The sequence below is a fragment of the Thalassophryne amazonica genome, chromosome 9 (genome assembly GCF_902500255.1).
Source record: "Thalassophryne amazonica chromosome 9, fThaAma1.1, whole genome shotgun sequence".
NCBI classification, from domain to species: domain Eukaryota; kingdom Metazoa; phylum Chordata; class Actinopteri; order Batrachoidiformes; family Batrachoididae; genus Thalassophryne; species Thalassophryne amazonica.
This window is the reverse complement of record NC_047111.1, coordinates 75,433,420-75,452,224: the sequence shown is the minus strand read 5'-3', so window position 1 is coordinate 75,452,224 and position 18,805 is coordinate 75,433,420. Positions and strand designations below refer to the sequence as shown.

General features: G+C 43.3%; 1 protein-coding gene across 1 annotated transcript in view; it reads right to left on the bottom strand.

Annotated features, from left to right (window-relative positions):
* Positions 1–18,805, bottom strand: part of LOC117517415 (cilia- and flagella-associated protein 54-like) — a 133,783-nt gene that overhangs the window by 51,697 nt on the left and 63,281 nt on the right. Inside the window, exons 30-40 of the mRNA XM_034178419.1 lie at positions 17,271–17,397; positions 13,817–14,029; positions 13,539–13,736; positions 8,555–8,727; positions 7,812–7,972; positions 7,374–7,583; positions 5,667–5,866; positions 1,732–1,867; positions 1,346–1,475; positions 1,019–1,168; positions 711–914 (exon numbers count right to left, since the gene is read on the bottom strand). Coding sequence (XP_034034310.1) covers positions 711–914; positions 1,019–1,168; positions 1,346–1,475; positions 1,732–1,867; positions 5,667–5,866; positions 7,374–7,583; positions 7,812–7,972; positions 8,555–8,727; positions 13,539–13,736; positions 13,817–14,029; positions 17,271–17,397 — 1,902 coding nt within the window. The remainder of the gene's footprint in view (positions 1–710; positions 915–1,018; positions 1,169–1,345; positions 1,476–1,731; positions 1,868–5,666; positions 5,867–7,373; positions 7,584–7,811; positions 7,973–8,554; positions 8,728–13,538; positions 13,737–13,816; positions 14,030–17,270; positions 17,398–18,805) is intronic.

Genomic DNA, 18,805 nt, shown 5'->3' with positions numbered 1-18,805 from the left:
ATCTTAGGGACCTCATAGTACCATATCACCCCAATAGAGCGCTTCGCTCTCAGACTGCAGGCTTACTTGTAGTTCCTAGGGTTTGTAAGAGTAGAATGGGAAGCAGAGCCTTCAGCTTTCAGGCTCCTTTCCTCTGGAACGAGCTCCCAATTCGGATCAGGGAGACAGACCCCCTCTCTACTTTTAAGATTAGGCTTAAAACTTTCCTTTTTGCTAAAGCTTATAGTTAGGGCTGGATCAGGTGACCCTGAACCATCCCTTAGTTATGCTGCTATAGACTTAGACTGCTGGGGGGTTCCCATGATGCACTGAGTGTTTCTTTCTCTTTTTGCTCTGTATGCACCACTCTGCATTTAATCATTAGTGATTGATCTCTGCTCCCCTCCACAGCATGTCTTTTTCCTGGTTCTCTCCCTCAGCCCCAACCAGTCCCAGCAGAAGACTGCCCCTCCCTGAGCCTGGTTCTGCTGGAGGTTTCTTCCTGTTAAAAGGGAGTTTTTCCTTCCCACTGTCGCCAAGTACTTGCTCACAGGGGGTCGTTTTGACAGTTGGGGTTTTTCTGTAATTATTGTATAGCTTTGCCTTGCAATATGAAGCGCCTTGGGGCAACTGTTTGTTGTGATCTGGCGCTATATAAATGAAACTGATTTGATTTGATTTATATTTTTGCCGCATGTACTTGAAAGCGTGCTTCATGACTGTTTTCTTACTTATACAGGCGGAATATGCCATGCTGACAGTCGGCACGTTGTCACATCTGCTAGAGAGGCTGTAGACAGCGTTTGGATTGCTGTAGTCTTCCTCTGTCAGCTCACAAGGTTGAGTTTTTGGAGTGGATATGATTATGGGATTGAACTCAAGCCCTCCTGAGGAGTGGCTAGCACTGATTCCTTTACAGAATTGGAACGTAAAGTCTGGAGAGAGACATGCACAATGAAAACATGCTGGCTGTTTGTCAGATTGAAGTCCACATTTGTTGTCCAAGTATATGTATCTGATCAATAAGCACTGAACTCACTGGACTGTGTGTGCGCCAGAAGTAGCAGCAGCAGTAAGCGGCTATGCTGGAAGATTTGCAGACAGTATGGTTTTCTCTCAAGAGCCTGACGGTAACACTGCAGTGTGTCTTCCACATCCACCGGAACACAAACAAGGGACATGGAGCTCTCTGCGTCACAGAATACCGATTATAGTACATATAGTATATTCTGTTAAATTTGCATCTCATTTCTCAATCTTTTGACATTTCTAGGTTATGCATCACTCAGGACACATAGCAACAACAAACCCACAGTTTGAGTAACTCATACATTTTTCGAGCTTTCTAAAAACAAGCAAGTCAAACCTTGATGTTCAGCTGTATCCAGGGAAGTTGGGTTACTGAGCGGAGATTTTGTGGGGATGGTTCGTTGTTCTGCTGGGTAGGGGGTCCAACCACTAAGTAGCTGGCTTGTAGCATAGTTTCTGCAAGTTATCTAAAAAAAACAAAAACAAACAATAATAATACTAAAACATTAAAGAGATGAATTCACCAACTACAGTTTTGACATCTTAACAGCAGTTTTAAATGTGACATTACCTGACACTATGAAGGAAGACTAAAACTTATTTTAGAATTTGTCTATGAAGTAATATAGCACAGTGAAAATCAATTTTAAAGATTAGCACTCCAGCATGTTTTACATCATCATATAATGGCTCTGCACATTTCTTTGCCTGTGGATGTTCTACCTCTGTTCCAATGGCCTTCTGTGTCTTGAGGTGGTGCGGCTGTGGGACTGCAGGTCCTCCAAAGGAGCTAATCCTCTCAAGCAGTTTCCTCTGTGCATGGACTAGTAGAGGAGTCACTATCAAGGCATAATGTTCCCTTGGACGATATTAAGACACACACATGCATGCGCACAGTTTAACAGTAATTTGCATTTCAATTTGTGTATATGAGTATACGAGGTTTGTTAGAAAAGTATCCGACCTTTATATTTTTTTCAAAAACCATATGGATTTGAATCACATGTGATTGCATCAGCCAAGCTTGAACCTTCGCGTGTCGGTTGCGTCATTCGCCTGTGAGCAGGCTTTGTGTGAGCAGTGGTCCACCCCTCTCGTCGGATTTTTATTGCGAATAAATGTCTGAACGATTTGGAGCTTTGCTGCATCAATTTTTTCCAGAAACTGTGAGAGACCTCCAGGTGGTAACCATTCGGAAAATTCAAATGGCTTTGAGGGATGATTTTATGGGGATTACACAGATTAAGGAGTGCTCCAGCTGGTTTAAAGACCGCCCACAGCTGCTGAGAGGGCGCCGCGCTCTGAGCGCTGATCGACAGGCTGAAACCCCGCTGAAGCAACCAGATCATTTCCAACGTGAAGGCTTTGTTGATCTGGGACGGCATCTGACTTACACAAAAATGGCAGGAGACGTAGACATCAGTACTTTTTCGGCACATTCCACTGTTACAGGAGTTTTTTTCATGGAAAGAAAAGCAGAGGGATGCGCCACCGTGCCGCTCATGGCGCGGCACAAAACCACCTCCGTGTTGGTCTCACAGGACGGCTTTGAGATGGCTTTCAGACGGCTGTCGGTGGGTTTTCAGTCATGTGACTAACCGAGAAATTGTGGATGAGCCTGGACATGCCAGAACATGTCCTGTGAGGCTTCATCACGGCGTTGCTTTGCGCCATGCGGCTCCACCACGACGCGCGGAATTCCTCCACACGTCTGGCTCAATGTGCCGAAAAAGTGCTGATGTCTACGTCTTCCGCAATTCCTGTGCTAGTCAGAGGACGTCCCGGATAAAACACAGCGTCCAGTTTGGAAATGAACGGCACATTCCACTGTTACAGGAGTTTTTGTCATGGAAAGAGTGGAGGAATTCCGCGCGTAGTGGCGGCGCCGCATGGCGCAAAGCAACGCCGTGATGAAGCCTCACAGGACATGTTCTGGCATGTCCAGGCTCATCCACAATTTCTCGGTTAGTCACACGACTGAAAACCCACTGACAGCCGTCTGAAAGCCATCTCAAAGCCGTCCTGTGAGACCAACACGGAGGTGGTTTTGTGCCGCACCATGAGCGGCACGGTGGCGCATCCCTCTGCTTTTCTTTCCATGAAAAAAACTCCTGTAACAGTGGAATGTGCCGAAAAAGTACTGATGTCCATGTCTCCTGCCATTTTTGTGTAAGTCAGACGATGTCTCGGATCAACAAAGCCTTCATGTTGGATATGATCTGGTTGTTTCAGCGGGGTTTCAGCCTGTCGATCGGCGCTTGGAGCGCGGCGTGCTCTCAGCAGCTGTGGGCGGTCTTTAAACCGGCTGGAGCACTCCTTAATCTGTGTAATCCCCATAAAATCGTCCCTCAAAGCCATTTGAATTTTCCGAATGGTTACCACCTGGAGGTCTCTCACAGTTTCTGGAAAAAATTGATGCAGCAAAGCTCCAAATCGTTCAGACATTTATTCGCAACAAAAATCCGACGAGAGGGGTGGACCACTGCTCACACAAAGCCTGGTGAATGAATGAGGTGAATGACGCAACCGACAGGTGTGAAAAAACTCACGCATGCGCACGAAGGTTCAAGCTTGGCTGATGCAATCACACGTGATTCAAATCCATATGGTTTTTGAAAGAAATAAAAAGGTCGGATACTTTTCTAACAGACCTGGTATGCTGTGTTTTCCTTTCTCCTTATTTCAAGTCAGAGCTCCTTCCGAGGTATTTTTCTTAAAAAGAAAGGCTACACATATCCCTTCCGGACACAATGAGAAGATGGAATGCTAATCACCCACATCATCGACAACTCCTAATCAAGTCAATCAAATGGAAAGACACATGGGTAAAGTGCCTAAAAGCAATATTTAAGATTTACTTACAACCTTGCCTTTTTTCTTGAAATAGAGGATGTTTAGATGTTTACCTGTCTTTGGGCAGTTTTGCCCATTCCTCATTGAATGGGGATGGGGTACAGCTCAGATGGGGAGCATTCATGCACAACCATTTTCAGATTTCTCCAGAGATGTTCAATCGAATTTAGGTCTGGGCTCTGTCTGGGCCACTCAAAGACATTCACAGAGTTGTCCTGAAGCCACTCCTTTGATATCTTTGCTGTGTTCTTAGGGTCATTGTCCTGCTGAAAGATGAAATGTCACCCCAGTCTGAGGACAAGAGTGCTTTGGAGTAGGTTTTCTTCCAGGATGTCTCTGGATATTGCTGCATTCATCCTTCCCTCAATCCTGACTAGTCTCACAGTTCCTGCCACTGAAAAACATCCCCACAGCATGATGCTGCCACCATCATGTTTCACTGTAGGGATGGTGCCTGGTTTCCTCCAAACATGTTGCCTGGCATTCACGCTGAAGAGTTCAATCTTTGTCTCATCAGACCAGAGAATTTTGTTTCTCATGGTCTGAGAGTCCTTCAGGTGCCCTTTGGCAAACACCAGGTGGGCTGCCATGTGCCTTTTAATAAGGAGTGGCTTCCGTCTGGCCAACTCTACCACACAGGCCTGATTGGTGGATTGCTGCAGAGATGGTTGTCCTTCTGGAAGGTTCCCCTCTCTCCACAAAGGAATGCTGGAGCTCTGACAGAGTGACCATCGGGTTCTTGGTCACCTCCTTGACTAAGGCCCTTCTCCCCCATCGCTCAGTTTGGACGGGTGGCCAGATCTAGGAAGAGTCCTGGTGGATCCGAAATCTTTCCATTTAAGGATGATCAAGGCATCTGTGTTCATTGGGGCCTTCAAAGCAGCAGAAATGTTTCTGTACCCTTCCCCAGATTTGTGCCTTCAGACAATCCTGTCTCGGAGGTCTACGGACAATTCCTTTGACTTCATGCTTGGTTTGTGCTCTGACATGCACTGTCAACTCTGGAACCTTATATGTAGACAGGTGTGTATTTCTAGATCATGACCAATCAACTGAATTTACCCCTGGTGAACTCCAATTAAGATGTAAAGACATCTCAAGGATGATCTGTGGAAACACGATGCACCTGAGCTCATTTCTGAGCAAAGGCTGTGAATACTAATGTATGTGATGTCTTGGTTTTTTGTTGTTGTTTTCTTGTTTTTTTTTTTGGTTTTTAATAAATTTACAAAAATTTTCATGTTGCCATTATGGGATATTGTGTGTAACATTTTGAGGGGAAAAAAATGAATTTCATCCATTTTGGAATAAGGCTGTAACATGGTCAATGGACTACATTTATATAGCGCATTTTCCATCTGGATCAGACGCTCAAAGTGCTTTACAATAATGCCTCACATTCACCCCGATGTCAGGGTGCTGCCATACAAGGTACTCACTACACACCGGGAGCAACTAGGGGATTAAGGACCTTGCCCAAGGGCCCTAAGTGATTTTCTGGTCAGGCTGGGATTTGAACCGAGGATCCTCTGGTCTGGTCTCAAGCCCAACACTTAACCACATAACAAAATGTGGAAAACGTGAAGCGCTGTGAATACTTTCCAGATGCACTGTAAATCATATCATTGTATATCAAATGTGTCCTAAACCAGAACTTAGATAAGCTTAGTGTGAGGAAGGGTATCTGACCTTTGCCAAAAATATTAATAATGAAAAGCACATCAACCTCACATAGAAGTGGGAAATCTTGAAGCAAAAGAAATGGAAAACACATTTTGGAGTAATATGCAATGTGTGTCATTCACCGAGTGTATGAGTTGAAAAGTAAAGCAAAATGGGCCAGGCTTTCCCACTTGCCACTGTAATGCAGCCTTTGGAGAGTGTGCAACACCAGAGTTCGCACCCAACGCAGGTCCACCATGATGCTGTAATCCAGTGGGACTGAGAAGTGGAGACTGAACTCCAGTTCTTCCTTAGCCGACTCACTGTCATATAAACTCCACAACTGTCAAACAGATGACAAGAAGAGTGTTTCTTGTTCACTGACCGAGATATATACTGCTGCGAATTAAGTAATCGGTAACAGTTTCGAGGTTGAAAAGTAGTTTAGAGATCAGTGGTCATGTGTTTCATTGTTTTTAAGAAGCAATCATTTTAGTAGCATGCAAAGGTTTGGGAGCCCTTTGACTTTAACACATTTTAACATTTTATGACATCTAAAAAAATAATTCAGGCTTATCTTATTAAGATGCTAAAATTATGCCACTTTGAACTCAAAGTGAAAACAAATATACACAACATAATACAAATTTAAAAGACATTAATGGTAAAATACCACTGACACTGCAACCACTTTTGTCTTCTCTTTGCTTCCCTGTTGATTTACTGTTGGTGAACTAATGCCTAGGAGCAGTTATTTCCAGCCAAATTATTCTGCTCTTTTTCTCTCTGTCTGATGTACTGACAGTTAAGCACTATAATGGATGCTGTCCTTGCACCCGAGGGCACCAGACTGACCTCAGGACACCCCTACCTATTCCAGACTTGGAGGCAGAGATTAAGCACCAAGACAGGCTGTTTATATCTCAATAACGGATTCTGTTTTTGTTGCTTTTCTGTTTTGTTTTTTTTATTTTCTGTTTTTACCCCATCTTTTGTAAAAACCTTGCAACTGTTAGAATGGCCCAATCAGAGGGTCACCCCTCGTGAGTCTGGTCTGCTTAAAGTTTCTTCCTCAAAAATGTCAGAGGGAGGCTTTCCTTACCACAGCCGCCTGTGTGCTTGTTCAGTGGGGTTGATAAGGTTTGACCTTACCCATATGAAATGCCTTGAGGCATCACTGATGTGATTTGATGCGACATAAATAAAGTAAATTGAAATTAAATGAATTGAAAATAATGGAATGCATCAGCACCCTTTAGTATAGTAACTAAATCATCAACTTTTCCATCAGGTTTTCTTTACACAATTCAGGGGATTGATCCAAGAACATTTCTAAGTCAATGCATGTGTTTTGGAGTTTATTTACAACAATCATTAAAAAATACAGAGAGTATGGCAATGTATGGTAAGCCTGTCTGGAGGCAGTTCTCAAATACTGACTGAAAATGCAAGAAGCAGAGTGAAGCCACAATGACACACACGACAATGCTGAAAGAGATACTGGCTTCTGTAGCTGTGATGGAGAGACTATGTATAGTGTAATTTGTGTCTGTTGATTCACCTGGCTTTTTGTTTTCATATTTTGATGTCAAAAAATTTGAATGTATGAAACTCTAAGGATTCCCAAACTTTTGCTGAACGTCGTATCAATCAATCAATCAATTTTTTTAATCAATTTTTTTTTTATATAGCGCCAAATCACAACAAACAGTTGCCCCAAGGCGCTTTATATTGTAAGGCAAGGCCATACAATAATGATGTAAAACCCCAACGGTCAAAACGACCCCCTGTGAGCAAGCAAGTATGTGTCTGAGTAGTGAAAACAGTGGTGTGTCGCATGTTGCACCCACCCCTAGTCTGTTCAACATGTCCATTAGAAGGTCAGTAGCCAGCACGAGCAGAGGGGTAAAGGTGGTGTGCAGCTGGTCTGTGGAGATGGAGCAAAGTGGCTCAAGCTGGGTTCCTCTTTCAAACAGGTCAGTGATTGCACAGCTTTGGTCCCACACAGTCTGACACACTCTGTGCAGAGTGGTCCAGTGGCTGCCACGATGCGCCAGCACCTGAAAAAAGAATTAAATAGATCCATACAGTATCAGTAATGAGAGAATCACCTCCTGTTGTAGACTTAAAATAAATGGCAAACTTACCATTTTTTTAATACATGGTGTTGAATAAATCATGAATTAATTAGCTGTTTTTAACTGAAATCCTTTAGACTGTGTGGTCACACATTAACTGCATTTCTGCACTTGTGCGTGATTGTATGTGTCTGTGGAAAAATGCAGTACCATTGCTCTTCGAAGATGTAAAGCAGCTTTATTCAGCGAACGCAGTATGGAGGCAGTGGTGGATCGGTTCTTCTTTGACTGTTGTGTCACAGTTTCAGAAAAGTCCTCTTCTGCAACATCCATAACATCACTCTCTGCGCTGATGAAATCATCAAGTCTAACTGTTGAAATAAAACAAGACGACTTAAGTACCTGGGTGTTTGCATCATATCTGTCTTTGCATGTTTGCCAATTCTTTGTTGTGCTTTGTTAATTTGATTCTTTTTGTTACTGGTAGCATGCCAAAGCCAGATGGTCACGTGTGCAAGTCTGGCCTGCTTAAGGATTTTTCTTATAATCAAAAAATACCTGAAGGACATTTTCCTTACCACCGTTCCCTATGTTGTTGCTCAGGGAAGTGGACAAGGTTAGACCAGAGGTGTCCAAACTATTCAAGAAAGGGCCGAGAGGGTGCAGGTTTTCCTTGCAGCCACTGACTTCAGCAGGTGATTTCACTGATTAACATCACTTTGAGCAGGTGGGATGAGTTCATCAGTGAAATTACCTGCTGGAGTCAGTGGCTGCAAAGAAAACCTGCACCCTCTCGGCCCTTTCTCGAATAGTTTGGACACCAGTGGGTTAGACCATACCCCTGTGAAGCATGCTGGGGGCATGCTGTGATTTGGTGCCATATAAATGAATTGAAAATAACAACTAAGAACTTTTTTCTGTGACATTTAGAGTGATTATGCCATTTCACTAACCATCTTCTTTCTCCTCATCTCTATGCAAAGCAGACACAGAATCAACACCAGTGTGTAGGAAGTCAGTCTCTGAGGCTTCACAGTCAGGAGACTGCTGCTGCTTTGAGTTGGTCCTCTGCACCAGGACACCAGAAGAGGCCAAAGAGAACCACAAGGGGCTTAAATCACTGTACCTAACACAAACAACATACTAAATTTAAATAAGCACATCCATATGTATAATTTTTATTTATTTATTTTTATTTTAAAAAGAAATTAATTAAAGCATGTGCTACACTGTCCAGGGTGTACCCCCCTACCTCCCGCCCCCGACCACCACGCCCCATGATTGCTGGGACAGGCTCCAGCCCCCCGCAACCCTTCACTGGAGTAAGCAATTGAAGATGAGTGACTGAATGAGAACGTAATGCAGTTGTGCTCAAGGTAACAAGAAAAAGTATGTTGCATAACCATAGAAAATGTTTATTCCAATGAAGTTTGGACGTTGTGTGAAATGTAAATAAAAACAAAATACAATGATTTACAAATCCTCTTCAACCCATATTCAATTGAATACACCACAAAGACAAGATATTTAATGTTCAAACTGATAAACTTTTTTTGTTTTTGTGCAAATATTTGCTCATTTTAAAATGGATGCCTGCAACACGTTTCAAAAAAGATGGGACAGGGCAACAAAAGACTGGGAAAGTTGATGAATGTTCAAAGAACACCTAATTGGAAACAGGTGTGTCATGATTAGGTATAAAAGGAACATCCCCAAAAGACTCAGCCGTTCACAAGCAAAGATGGGGTGAAGATCACCACTTTGTGAACAACTGCATGAAAAAATAGTCCAACACTTTAAGAACAATGTTTCTCAACGTTCAATTGCAAGGAATTTAGGGATTCCATCATCTACAGTCCATAATATAATCAGAAGATTCAGAGAATCTGGAGAACTTTCTACACTTAAGCGGCAAGGCCGAAAACCAACATTGAATGCCCGTGACCTTCGATCCCTCAGGCGGCACTGCATTAAAAACCGACATCATTGTGTAAAGAATCTTACCACGTGGGCTCAGGAACACTTAGAAAACCAAACTACTGTCAGTTAACACAGTTCATCGCTACATCTACAAGTACAAGTTAAAACTCTACCATGCAAAGCGAAATCCATACATCAACAACATCCAGAAACGCCAGCACCTTCTCTGGGCCTGAGCTCATTTGAAATGGACAGATGCAAAGTGGAAAAGTGTGCTGTGGTCTGATGAGTCCACATTTCAAATTGCTTTTGGAAATCATGGACATCGTGTCCTCCGAACAAAAGAGGAAAAAGACCATCCAGATTCTTAGCAGCGCAAAGTTCAAAAGCCAGCATCTGTGATGGTATGGGGGTGTGTTAGTGCCCATGGCATGGGCAACTTACACATCTGTGATGGAACCATCAATGCTGAAAGGTACATCCAGGTTTTGGAGCAACACATGCTGCCATCCAAGCAATGTTTTTTCAGGGACGTCCCTTCTTATTTCAGCAAGACAATGCCAAGCCACATTCTGCACGTGTTACAACAGTGTGGCTTCATAGTAAAGAGTGCAGGTACTAGACTGGCCTGCCTGCAGTCCAGATCTGTCGCCCACTGAAAATGTGTGGTGCATTATGAAGTGCAAGTGGAGACCCCAGACTGTTGAACAGCTGAAGTCGTACATCAAGCAAGAATGGGAAAGAATTCCACCTAGAAAGCTTCAACAATTAGTGTCCTCAGTTCCCAAATGCTTATTGAGTGTTATTAGAAGGAAAGGTGATGTAACACAGTGGTAAACATACCACTGTCCCAGCTTTTTTGAAATGTGTTGCAGGCCTCCATTTCAAAATGAGCAAATAATTGCACAAAAACAATAAAGTTTATCAGTTTGAACATTAAACATCTTTTGTTTGTGGTGTATTCAATTGAATATAGGTTGAAGAGGATTTGTAACTCATTGTATTCTGTTTTTATTTACATTTTACACAACGTCCCAACTTCATTGGAATTGGGGTTGTAATAAATGAGGGGTGTATGAGTTAATGACTGAGAACTGATATGTTGAGCTGGCTACACACTTCATCCAAAAAACTATTTGGATAGTTGAAAATACCATAAACTCCTCATTCCAGACATGAAAACAGATGGAGGTGTGCTTGATAAACTTTATTTTTCTGATATTAACTCACACACACGCACACAGGCACCTTTTGTTTTTGACTGATAATGTTACTGATAATGATAATAATTGTCAGGAGACTGGGAATTTTCTTTTTCCATTCAAACCTTATGACATTACTGCCATTACTGCACATTTGGCCCAGGTTATATAGTATGTGCCCTTCTTGACACAACTCAATATGTATAGTACATGGAAAGTGGGGCATGGGTGACCTTGAATGGGGGACCTTTTGTTTCAGAGGCAAGACAACTACCTGCTTGCCCCCCGTACTGCTTATCTTATACAAAGGAATACAGTCACACACCCAGCTTGTCACATTTTGAAGTAAAACTCTTATCATGACTAAACAACGTGATGAGTTGGGTACCCACTTTGCAACATTTATAACCTCGTCACATGAGAGCACGAATGCCATATGAACTAACATTCGAACAACATTCGTGCAATTCCTGCTGCATTCGAACTACACTCAAACGCCTCGCACAGTAGTCTTATAGCAGCCAGGACATTCCTGTGTCGCTCATGCTGGAAAACATAAGAATGGTGGTGGAGTCAGTTGTACTGCATTCATACTGCTGTAGCAATGGACAGTTGAACGTCATTCGTACAAGTCGACCTGCAGTCATTCTGTTGTGTGGCTGGGGGGGCCTGGCTGCCTTTTGTTGCTGTTTTCTGTCCTGTCTTTTGTTTTTCCTTCCAGGTGGCTTGCATTTGGGACTGAGTGGCTGTGTAGCTGAGTTTATCAGGACCTCACCCTGATCACCTGAGGCTGATCACCTGCGGCTCATCAGGACTCACAGCTGTGGTGCATCTACAATGGATTGGAACATGGTGGCATTTAAGACTGGAGTACACAGTGTGTATTTGCCAGAGACTCGACCTTGTGACCAGACGGGTGAGATCGTCGTCTCGGGAGCCATCTCATCATCAGTGGATGCAGAGAACGTCCAGGTTTGATGCATGGTCTGTGAAAGAGGAGAGGGTGAGGTCTCACGCTCGTCAGCACACTTCCTGAGGTACGTTAGATTTTGTGACTAACATTTATACAGTCAGTAAATGTGGTGTCCCTCACACCTTATTATATTGAGCTGTATGTTGGTCGTTTAAATCAGCTTCCACTGCAGTGAGTTTGTGAACAGGATGTTCCATGCCTGCAGGGTGGGAAGCTGATTAGTAATTAAGCCAGGAAGTGTTTGCTGTTTGTGCACCTTTGAGCGTTCTCTCTGTGTGTTGAGTGTGGACTCACATAATGATTCCTTCTTTCACAGACTCGGTTTGTCGCGGCCACCTGGGGGGTGTCGGCGGGGTCCTTGGGTCCGAATTGGTTCTGGCTGCGGACCGTTGGCGCTGCTGGGAGCGCACCGCAAAACCACCACGCCAGACCGCGCACTTTTATATTTTTTCACAGCACTGTTATGTTCATTAAACTCTGTTATCCTTTGTACCGTGCTCTGCTTATTTTATACTGGGTCCTTCAAACGCTGGTCGGTTCTCCGGGCTGCGTCCGACACATAACACATTCTGCATTCGACCTGCAGCTCGAACTGCACAAATGCTGTACAAAGTGACATTGAACTACATTCATGCAAGTTGTGCTGCATTCGAGCTGCATTCAAATTCCACATATACGAACAAATTGGCAGGCCAGAAAGAATGTAGAGAATAGGCGCACTACTGTCATGATGCAGTCGAACTGGGGAATATTCGTATGGCGGTCATACCACTGTGTGACCGCTAGCCCAAATGGCTTTTGAACTGACATACAACTGGCATCTGAACCAGCAACCCACCAGCATTCGGAGCAGTCTGATCGCATTGGGATGGCCCGATTGTGCCCCCGATGAGCTGCCCCCCACCCCTCCCCCTGCATCCTGTTCGGTGCACAAAGTAAATATTGTAATGCGCAAAGTCGCAATCATCATCAAATCAAATCAATTTTATTTATATAGCGCCAAATCACAACAAACAGTTGCCCCAAGGCGCTTTATATTGTAAGGCAAAGCCATACAATAATTACGGAAAAACCCCAACGGTCAAAACGACCCCCTGTGAGCAAGCACTTGGCAACAGTGGGAAGGAAAAACTCCCTTTTAACAGGAAGAAACCTCCAGCAGAACCAGGCTCAGGGAGGGGCAGTCTTCTGCTGGGACTGGTTGGGGCTGAGGGAGAGAACCAGGAAAAAGACATGCTGTGGAGGGGAGCAGAGATCAATCACTAATGATTAAATGCAGAGTGGTGCATACAGAGCAAAAAGAGAAAGAAACACTCAGTCATGTGCACTAGATGTGAACACTGCGCAATCACATCAAATACACCATGTGTCACAGCTAGTCAGCGCATCTCCATGACGCAGTGACATGCACTGTGGCAGCGTGGATGGGGTCTAACAGACATGATGACATGATAATGCAGATGAATCCTCTGACACATGAGGTGGACTGTCAATGAATGTGTGATTACATGCACAATCTGGACATTAGACCGTGATCACAGGCGCTGTGTCAGCACGTCTCAAAAGTGCGTGACACCTCACACGGCTGAGACGCACTGAACCACTCACCCACCTGACTGCTTCAATTTTTATATATCCCTATTATTTGTTTTATAGAACACAAAAAAGAAAAGACAAAACAGGCCAGTCAGGTGGATCAGCTGTTGTCCGACCGATCTGTGACATCAGTGCAAATCTGTTATGGAGTGATTTTTTTCTGATGTGGCCACACAGTACTTTACAACCTCGCTCAAAGTATGTAGCAACCTTTATCATGTGCACTGTATGTAAGAGTGTGCATACCTGTGCTGCAGGGTTTCTCCATACAGCTGGTGCAGGTGTTTGTGTAGCATTGCTAAATGTGACTGAGCAATACTGTAGTTGATGTGTGACCTCCACACTCTCTCCTCAGCGCATAACTTCCTCTGCTGAACCCGCTTTTTATGGCGATGCACTGTAGATGACATCAGTTTGAGCAGTTTCTTCTGCGCTTTCTTCTTCCTACACACAAATATAAGCAAACAATGAAGGGCAATCTACATGTGGTTCCTACAAAAAAGGCAAATACCAAGTTGCATTACCTGCAAGTCTGTATTTCCTGATGTAAGCTGTGTGGCTTTCGCTGCTGTGATGTCATTCTTGTGTCATCATAAGATGTGATCTTCTGTGGTGTTTCTGCAGGTTTTTGTACTTTTGTTTTGGATGCTTCATTTTGAGGCTGCACAGCATTCCTCAAGTCACTCTGACTGCTGTCCGCCAAACACTTCACAGAGAATCCCATCTCCTCAACACGTCTAACAATGACAGTGTATTGATATACTGGCAAGTCAAATAACCAGAAGACACAATTAATTAATTATTAACAGTTAATTAGTAACTCGCAGAAACTACATTCAAGTTTATTAAGAAAGGTGGAACAAAAACAAAGTTTGAGTTTGCTAATGTTAATATAGGTATCAGAGTGCTATATTTTTAAAATCAAGTTGGAATATTTTAATACATCTCCATTTTACAAAGTTTCGCAAAGCATTTGATTCACTTGATTGCAGCGTTTTGTGGGTCATCCTGAGAATATGCAGAATTCCTATGAAACTGGTGAACCACATAGCCAGTTGACCAATACATACTGTGTGTGTTGTACAGAATAGAATAGATTAATTCTTTATTGTCCACCGATGTGGAAAATGGTCTTCGGCTCACCAGCACAAAAAAGACAAAAAAACAGTCATAAAATAGTCATACAAACACACGAATAAAACAAAAATAAGATACATAAAATACATGGAAGTAAAGGAAGAAGTAGAATAAGACCTACTAAGATAAATAAAACGTACAATAAGATCTAATAAAATCAAATAAAACAGAAGTAAAGCAGTTCAGGTTTAATTTGTGGAGTGATCACTTTTTTGAGTTCATTATGGTGACGGCATTTGGTATAAGATTTTTTGAAAGAACCTTTGGCTAGAGGAGCTCTGTAGCGCCTCCCAGACTTCAAGAGCTCAAACTGACAGGACAGAGGATGAGAGCTGTCTGCCAGGACTCTCTTAGCTTTCCTCCTCATCCTGTCAGTGTAAATGTGGGCCAGAATCTTCTGGGGTTTTCCCACAATTTTCCCCGCCATTTTTACAATTCTATTTAATTTGTCCTTACATTTACAACTCAAGTGACCAAACCAAACAAAGATGAAATGTTAAAATACTCTCAATATGTGCAGAATACACAAGCTCTAAAATCTGCAGATTAAAACCAAGACAACTCAATCTTCTGAGAAGACTGAGTCGCTGTTGTTGTGAAAGTGACGTGACACGGACCCACAACAGGGGGCGTTAATGAACGGACAATGGATAAGCCAAAAAGTAACAATTTAATGTTGTGAATCGCACAACGTACAGACAATAACAATATGGTGACTGTCAATCATGCACCAGGTGACGTGTGGGCAGGCTCGACGATAGAAGACGCCTGGAGAGAGAAGAGCTGGATCCCCACACAGCTTCCACCACCAACGGAGCTGAAGAACACCGGAGCCGCCAAGCCCTGCGCCCCAGGTGGCCGCTGTCTTCAGCAGTCAGACCCGGTACTGCTGGCAGAGAACAAAGACAGTCCAGATGAGTGTGAGTTCGCACACTCAGTAATCCAGTCTGTCTTAAGTAAAGGAGGGAAAACCTCCACCTCCAATCACACACACTCGTGCAGCTCCTGGTCAACCACTTATCTGAGTTGGGGTGTGAGGCGAAGCCGTCGCTGTCACACCAAACGCCAATCCTCCAGATAAGGAAAAAACTCCAGGAAAACGGCTGCAAATAGAAGTTCAGGTTAAACACACACAGTGTCAGGCAGCAGAGAAATTACCTGAATGGTAGTTGATTTCTCGGCGAGGAGGTGGAGTTGCAGTCCGGTCTTTGTAGTGGTGATGATGGGTGACAGCTTGTGTTGATTGTTGACAGCTGTCACCTCCAGCAAAGCCGACGCCCTCTCGTGCTTGAAGCCCGCACTTCAAGCAGGGCGCCATCTTGTGGTGGTGGGCCAGCAGTACCTCCTCTTCAGCGGCCCACACAACAGGTGTGAACGTTTCTTAAAGATAAAATCAGTGTTTTCAAAGAAGCTCAAGTGACTATCAAGAACTGTACCAAGATATTTAAAAGTTTCAACCGTTTCAACAAGCTGGCCATCGAGTGAAACTGGCTGCACGGTCTGCGGCTGCACTGTGTATGGAGTGGAAGTAGAGTCTGACTTCTTCCGAGTGAATTCTGGTGCCTGTCAGGGATGAGTTCTGGCTAAATCTATGTTTAGTGCTTTCAAAGATGGTGTAAGGTCTTGAACTAGAGTGACTTGATGCTGCCGTCTTTGTGAAATCAATGAATGCCCTGATTGCAGGACTTGAGAAGCTGAGTGAGGAGTTGCGGTGCCTAAATACATATGTTATTGTCAGTTAAATTCAGGCTTTCAGTGACTTACTGACGTTTCCATCTGAGCTGTATGTGTATGTGTTGTCAAACTTGTTGAGAAATTGACAACTCAGCAGTTACATTCATGTCTGGAATCTTGACCAATGAGGTCAACAGAAGTTTGGGAAAAGCTTGTGGAGTAATCAAATTATCGATATCTTTGCAGTCTAATGAAGGATTAAGTCTTCACACAGTAAATTTTGCAGAGTAAAATTTACTCTGCTGGGATAACAGTTGGTCCCAGTCCAAATATAGTTGAATATACTCTATCACAGTGCAAAATCAGCAGGGGTGGTGGCCAAGTGGTTAATGCGCTTGGCTTCAGTGCAGAAGGTTCCGGGTTCAAATCCCACCCCTGCCACATTTCTCCATGTAATGTGGAGTTGTGTCAGGCATCCGGCGTAAAACCTGTGCCAATTCAACATGCAGATCCACCCTGGAATTGCTGTGGCGACCCCGAATGCAAACAAGGGAGCAGCCGAAGGGACTTACTTACAGTGAGAAATCAACACTATCACAGTCACAAAATCAACTCTTATTGGAGCAGAAACACTTGATTGGACAAGATGGTAGAGCTGATTTCACTCTATAATAGAGTGTATTTTACTCTATTTAGACTGGGACCAAATGTTATCCTGGCAGAGTATATTGTACTCTGCAAAATTTACTGTGCAGAATCCTGGTGTGCACTCTTACTGTATGGATGTGAGTCTTGGCCTTCAACCAGTAACCTAAGGCAATGACTGTATGTCAATGATATGACTGTCACTCTGGAAAATCTTTGGGTAGACCTGGAATGATCTCGTAGGAAAAGGAGTGGTTACTTAGGAAAACACAGAGGAGATGTTTTATTTGCACTGTAAAAGAACACTGGCAACAATGCTACGGTTATATGGCACTTTTCCAAAAGCATGAGCTTATGTGCATGACTGTTGAGGATTCAAGCTACTGGCAAAGGCTAAAGAAAAGCCCAAGTATCACCTATCTGCGGCGGATCCGTAGTGTGGTGCGATGTGGTGTTGTGTGGCACCACTGCATGCTCAATGTGAAATCTGCATAAACCAAGAACTGTATAATCACATAATACCTGGAAACAAATCCCAATATTTTTTTCCCCCATTTTTTAACAAGTTCTGGGTGGTTTTCTTCCATGGTCCTCTGGAGCAGCACAGCAGCAATCTCGATGAAATATGCCTCATGTCTGTGTTTAATCACTGAAAAGAAAAAAAAAAAACATGCAAATAAACAAGACTTATTATACAGATCAAGTCTGCAAACTTGCAATTCCCTCTGATGTGATCTTTGTTGCGGTGCATTCTAACTCAGCTGTTTGGTCCCACTGAGCGGGATCATCCAAATCTCTTTTGGTGAAGACACCGTTCTCACACTATGAGCAGGGCTTCGATAAGCAAATTCTGCTTGTCGTATGTGAGTATGAATACCCAGAGCACCTTAAGACAGTCATGGCACAAGTGTCTGTTCTGGCTATGATTCACTTTGTTTCGCAAGAAAATTCTGATCACTAAGTAAAAAGGTCAAATCGTAAGGGTCCTTGGGCCTCATGTACATAGACTTGCATGAGTTTTCTATTGAAACATGGCCTACAACAAAACCCAGAAACTGGCGTAACCACAAAAAATTCAGATGTATCAAAGTGTGCTTATGCATGGATCCAAGCACGTTCAGTTTGTACATCCCAATCAACGTGGAACTGAGCACACATGCAAACACACCAAGCTCCTCCCTTTCCACATCCCTATTTAAATTTGCAAATACATATAATTAGGTCTTTGGAGCTGGAAATCCCTACTCTGTCAGATCAGGCAAAATTAAAACAGAAAAGAAATTATACTGAGTGTGACCTACAGATGACTGGACATGACGTGAAGACACGCAGGCATAGTTTATTTGGTACTCTTGGAAATGGAATAAGCATGAAACAGGAAAAACGTTAGTGGAAGCATGTGTGTGAGGCCACTGCGAGCTCAGAGCAGCGCACACACACGGACATTAAAAGAAATTAGGTGAACCGGCTGACAGAGTGTGACATTCAAAACTTTACACGTGCTTCGTGACAAATACTGAGCACAGGGAGACAATCGGGAGCTTGGTAAGAAGCTCTGCGGCTCTAGTATCACCATAAAAAACCAGCCCAGTCTCACGTTTTTTTCTTCGTGCTCCCGTCACGAAATGAGTCAAATTTTCGTGACAGGGTTTTTTTTTTTTAAACTCACTATTACTAACCCTACTCCTACCCCCAAACCTAACTATAACCCAATACTACTCCTTCCCTCCACCCTAACCATAACCACCCGACCCCCCCCGATTCACTTTTAATTTCGTGCAGCCATCATGGAATGAATTAGAATTCGTGCTGCCATGGGGAAAATGAGGTGCTTTTCGTCACAATATCACGACCCAATAGATTAATGTATATTTCATGCTGCTGAATCACGACTTGCTGTGATACTGGGTTGAAAAAACACATTAATAATAATAACAAAAAATATATTTGAATGTGCACATGCCCAAATGTGCCCGCACAGGTTTTCGTTCATCACAATTACACAAATAAACTATTTACCCATGCAGCCATCCATCCATATGTGCCAGCTTCTAGCC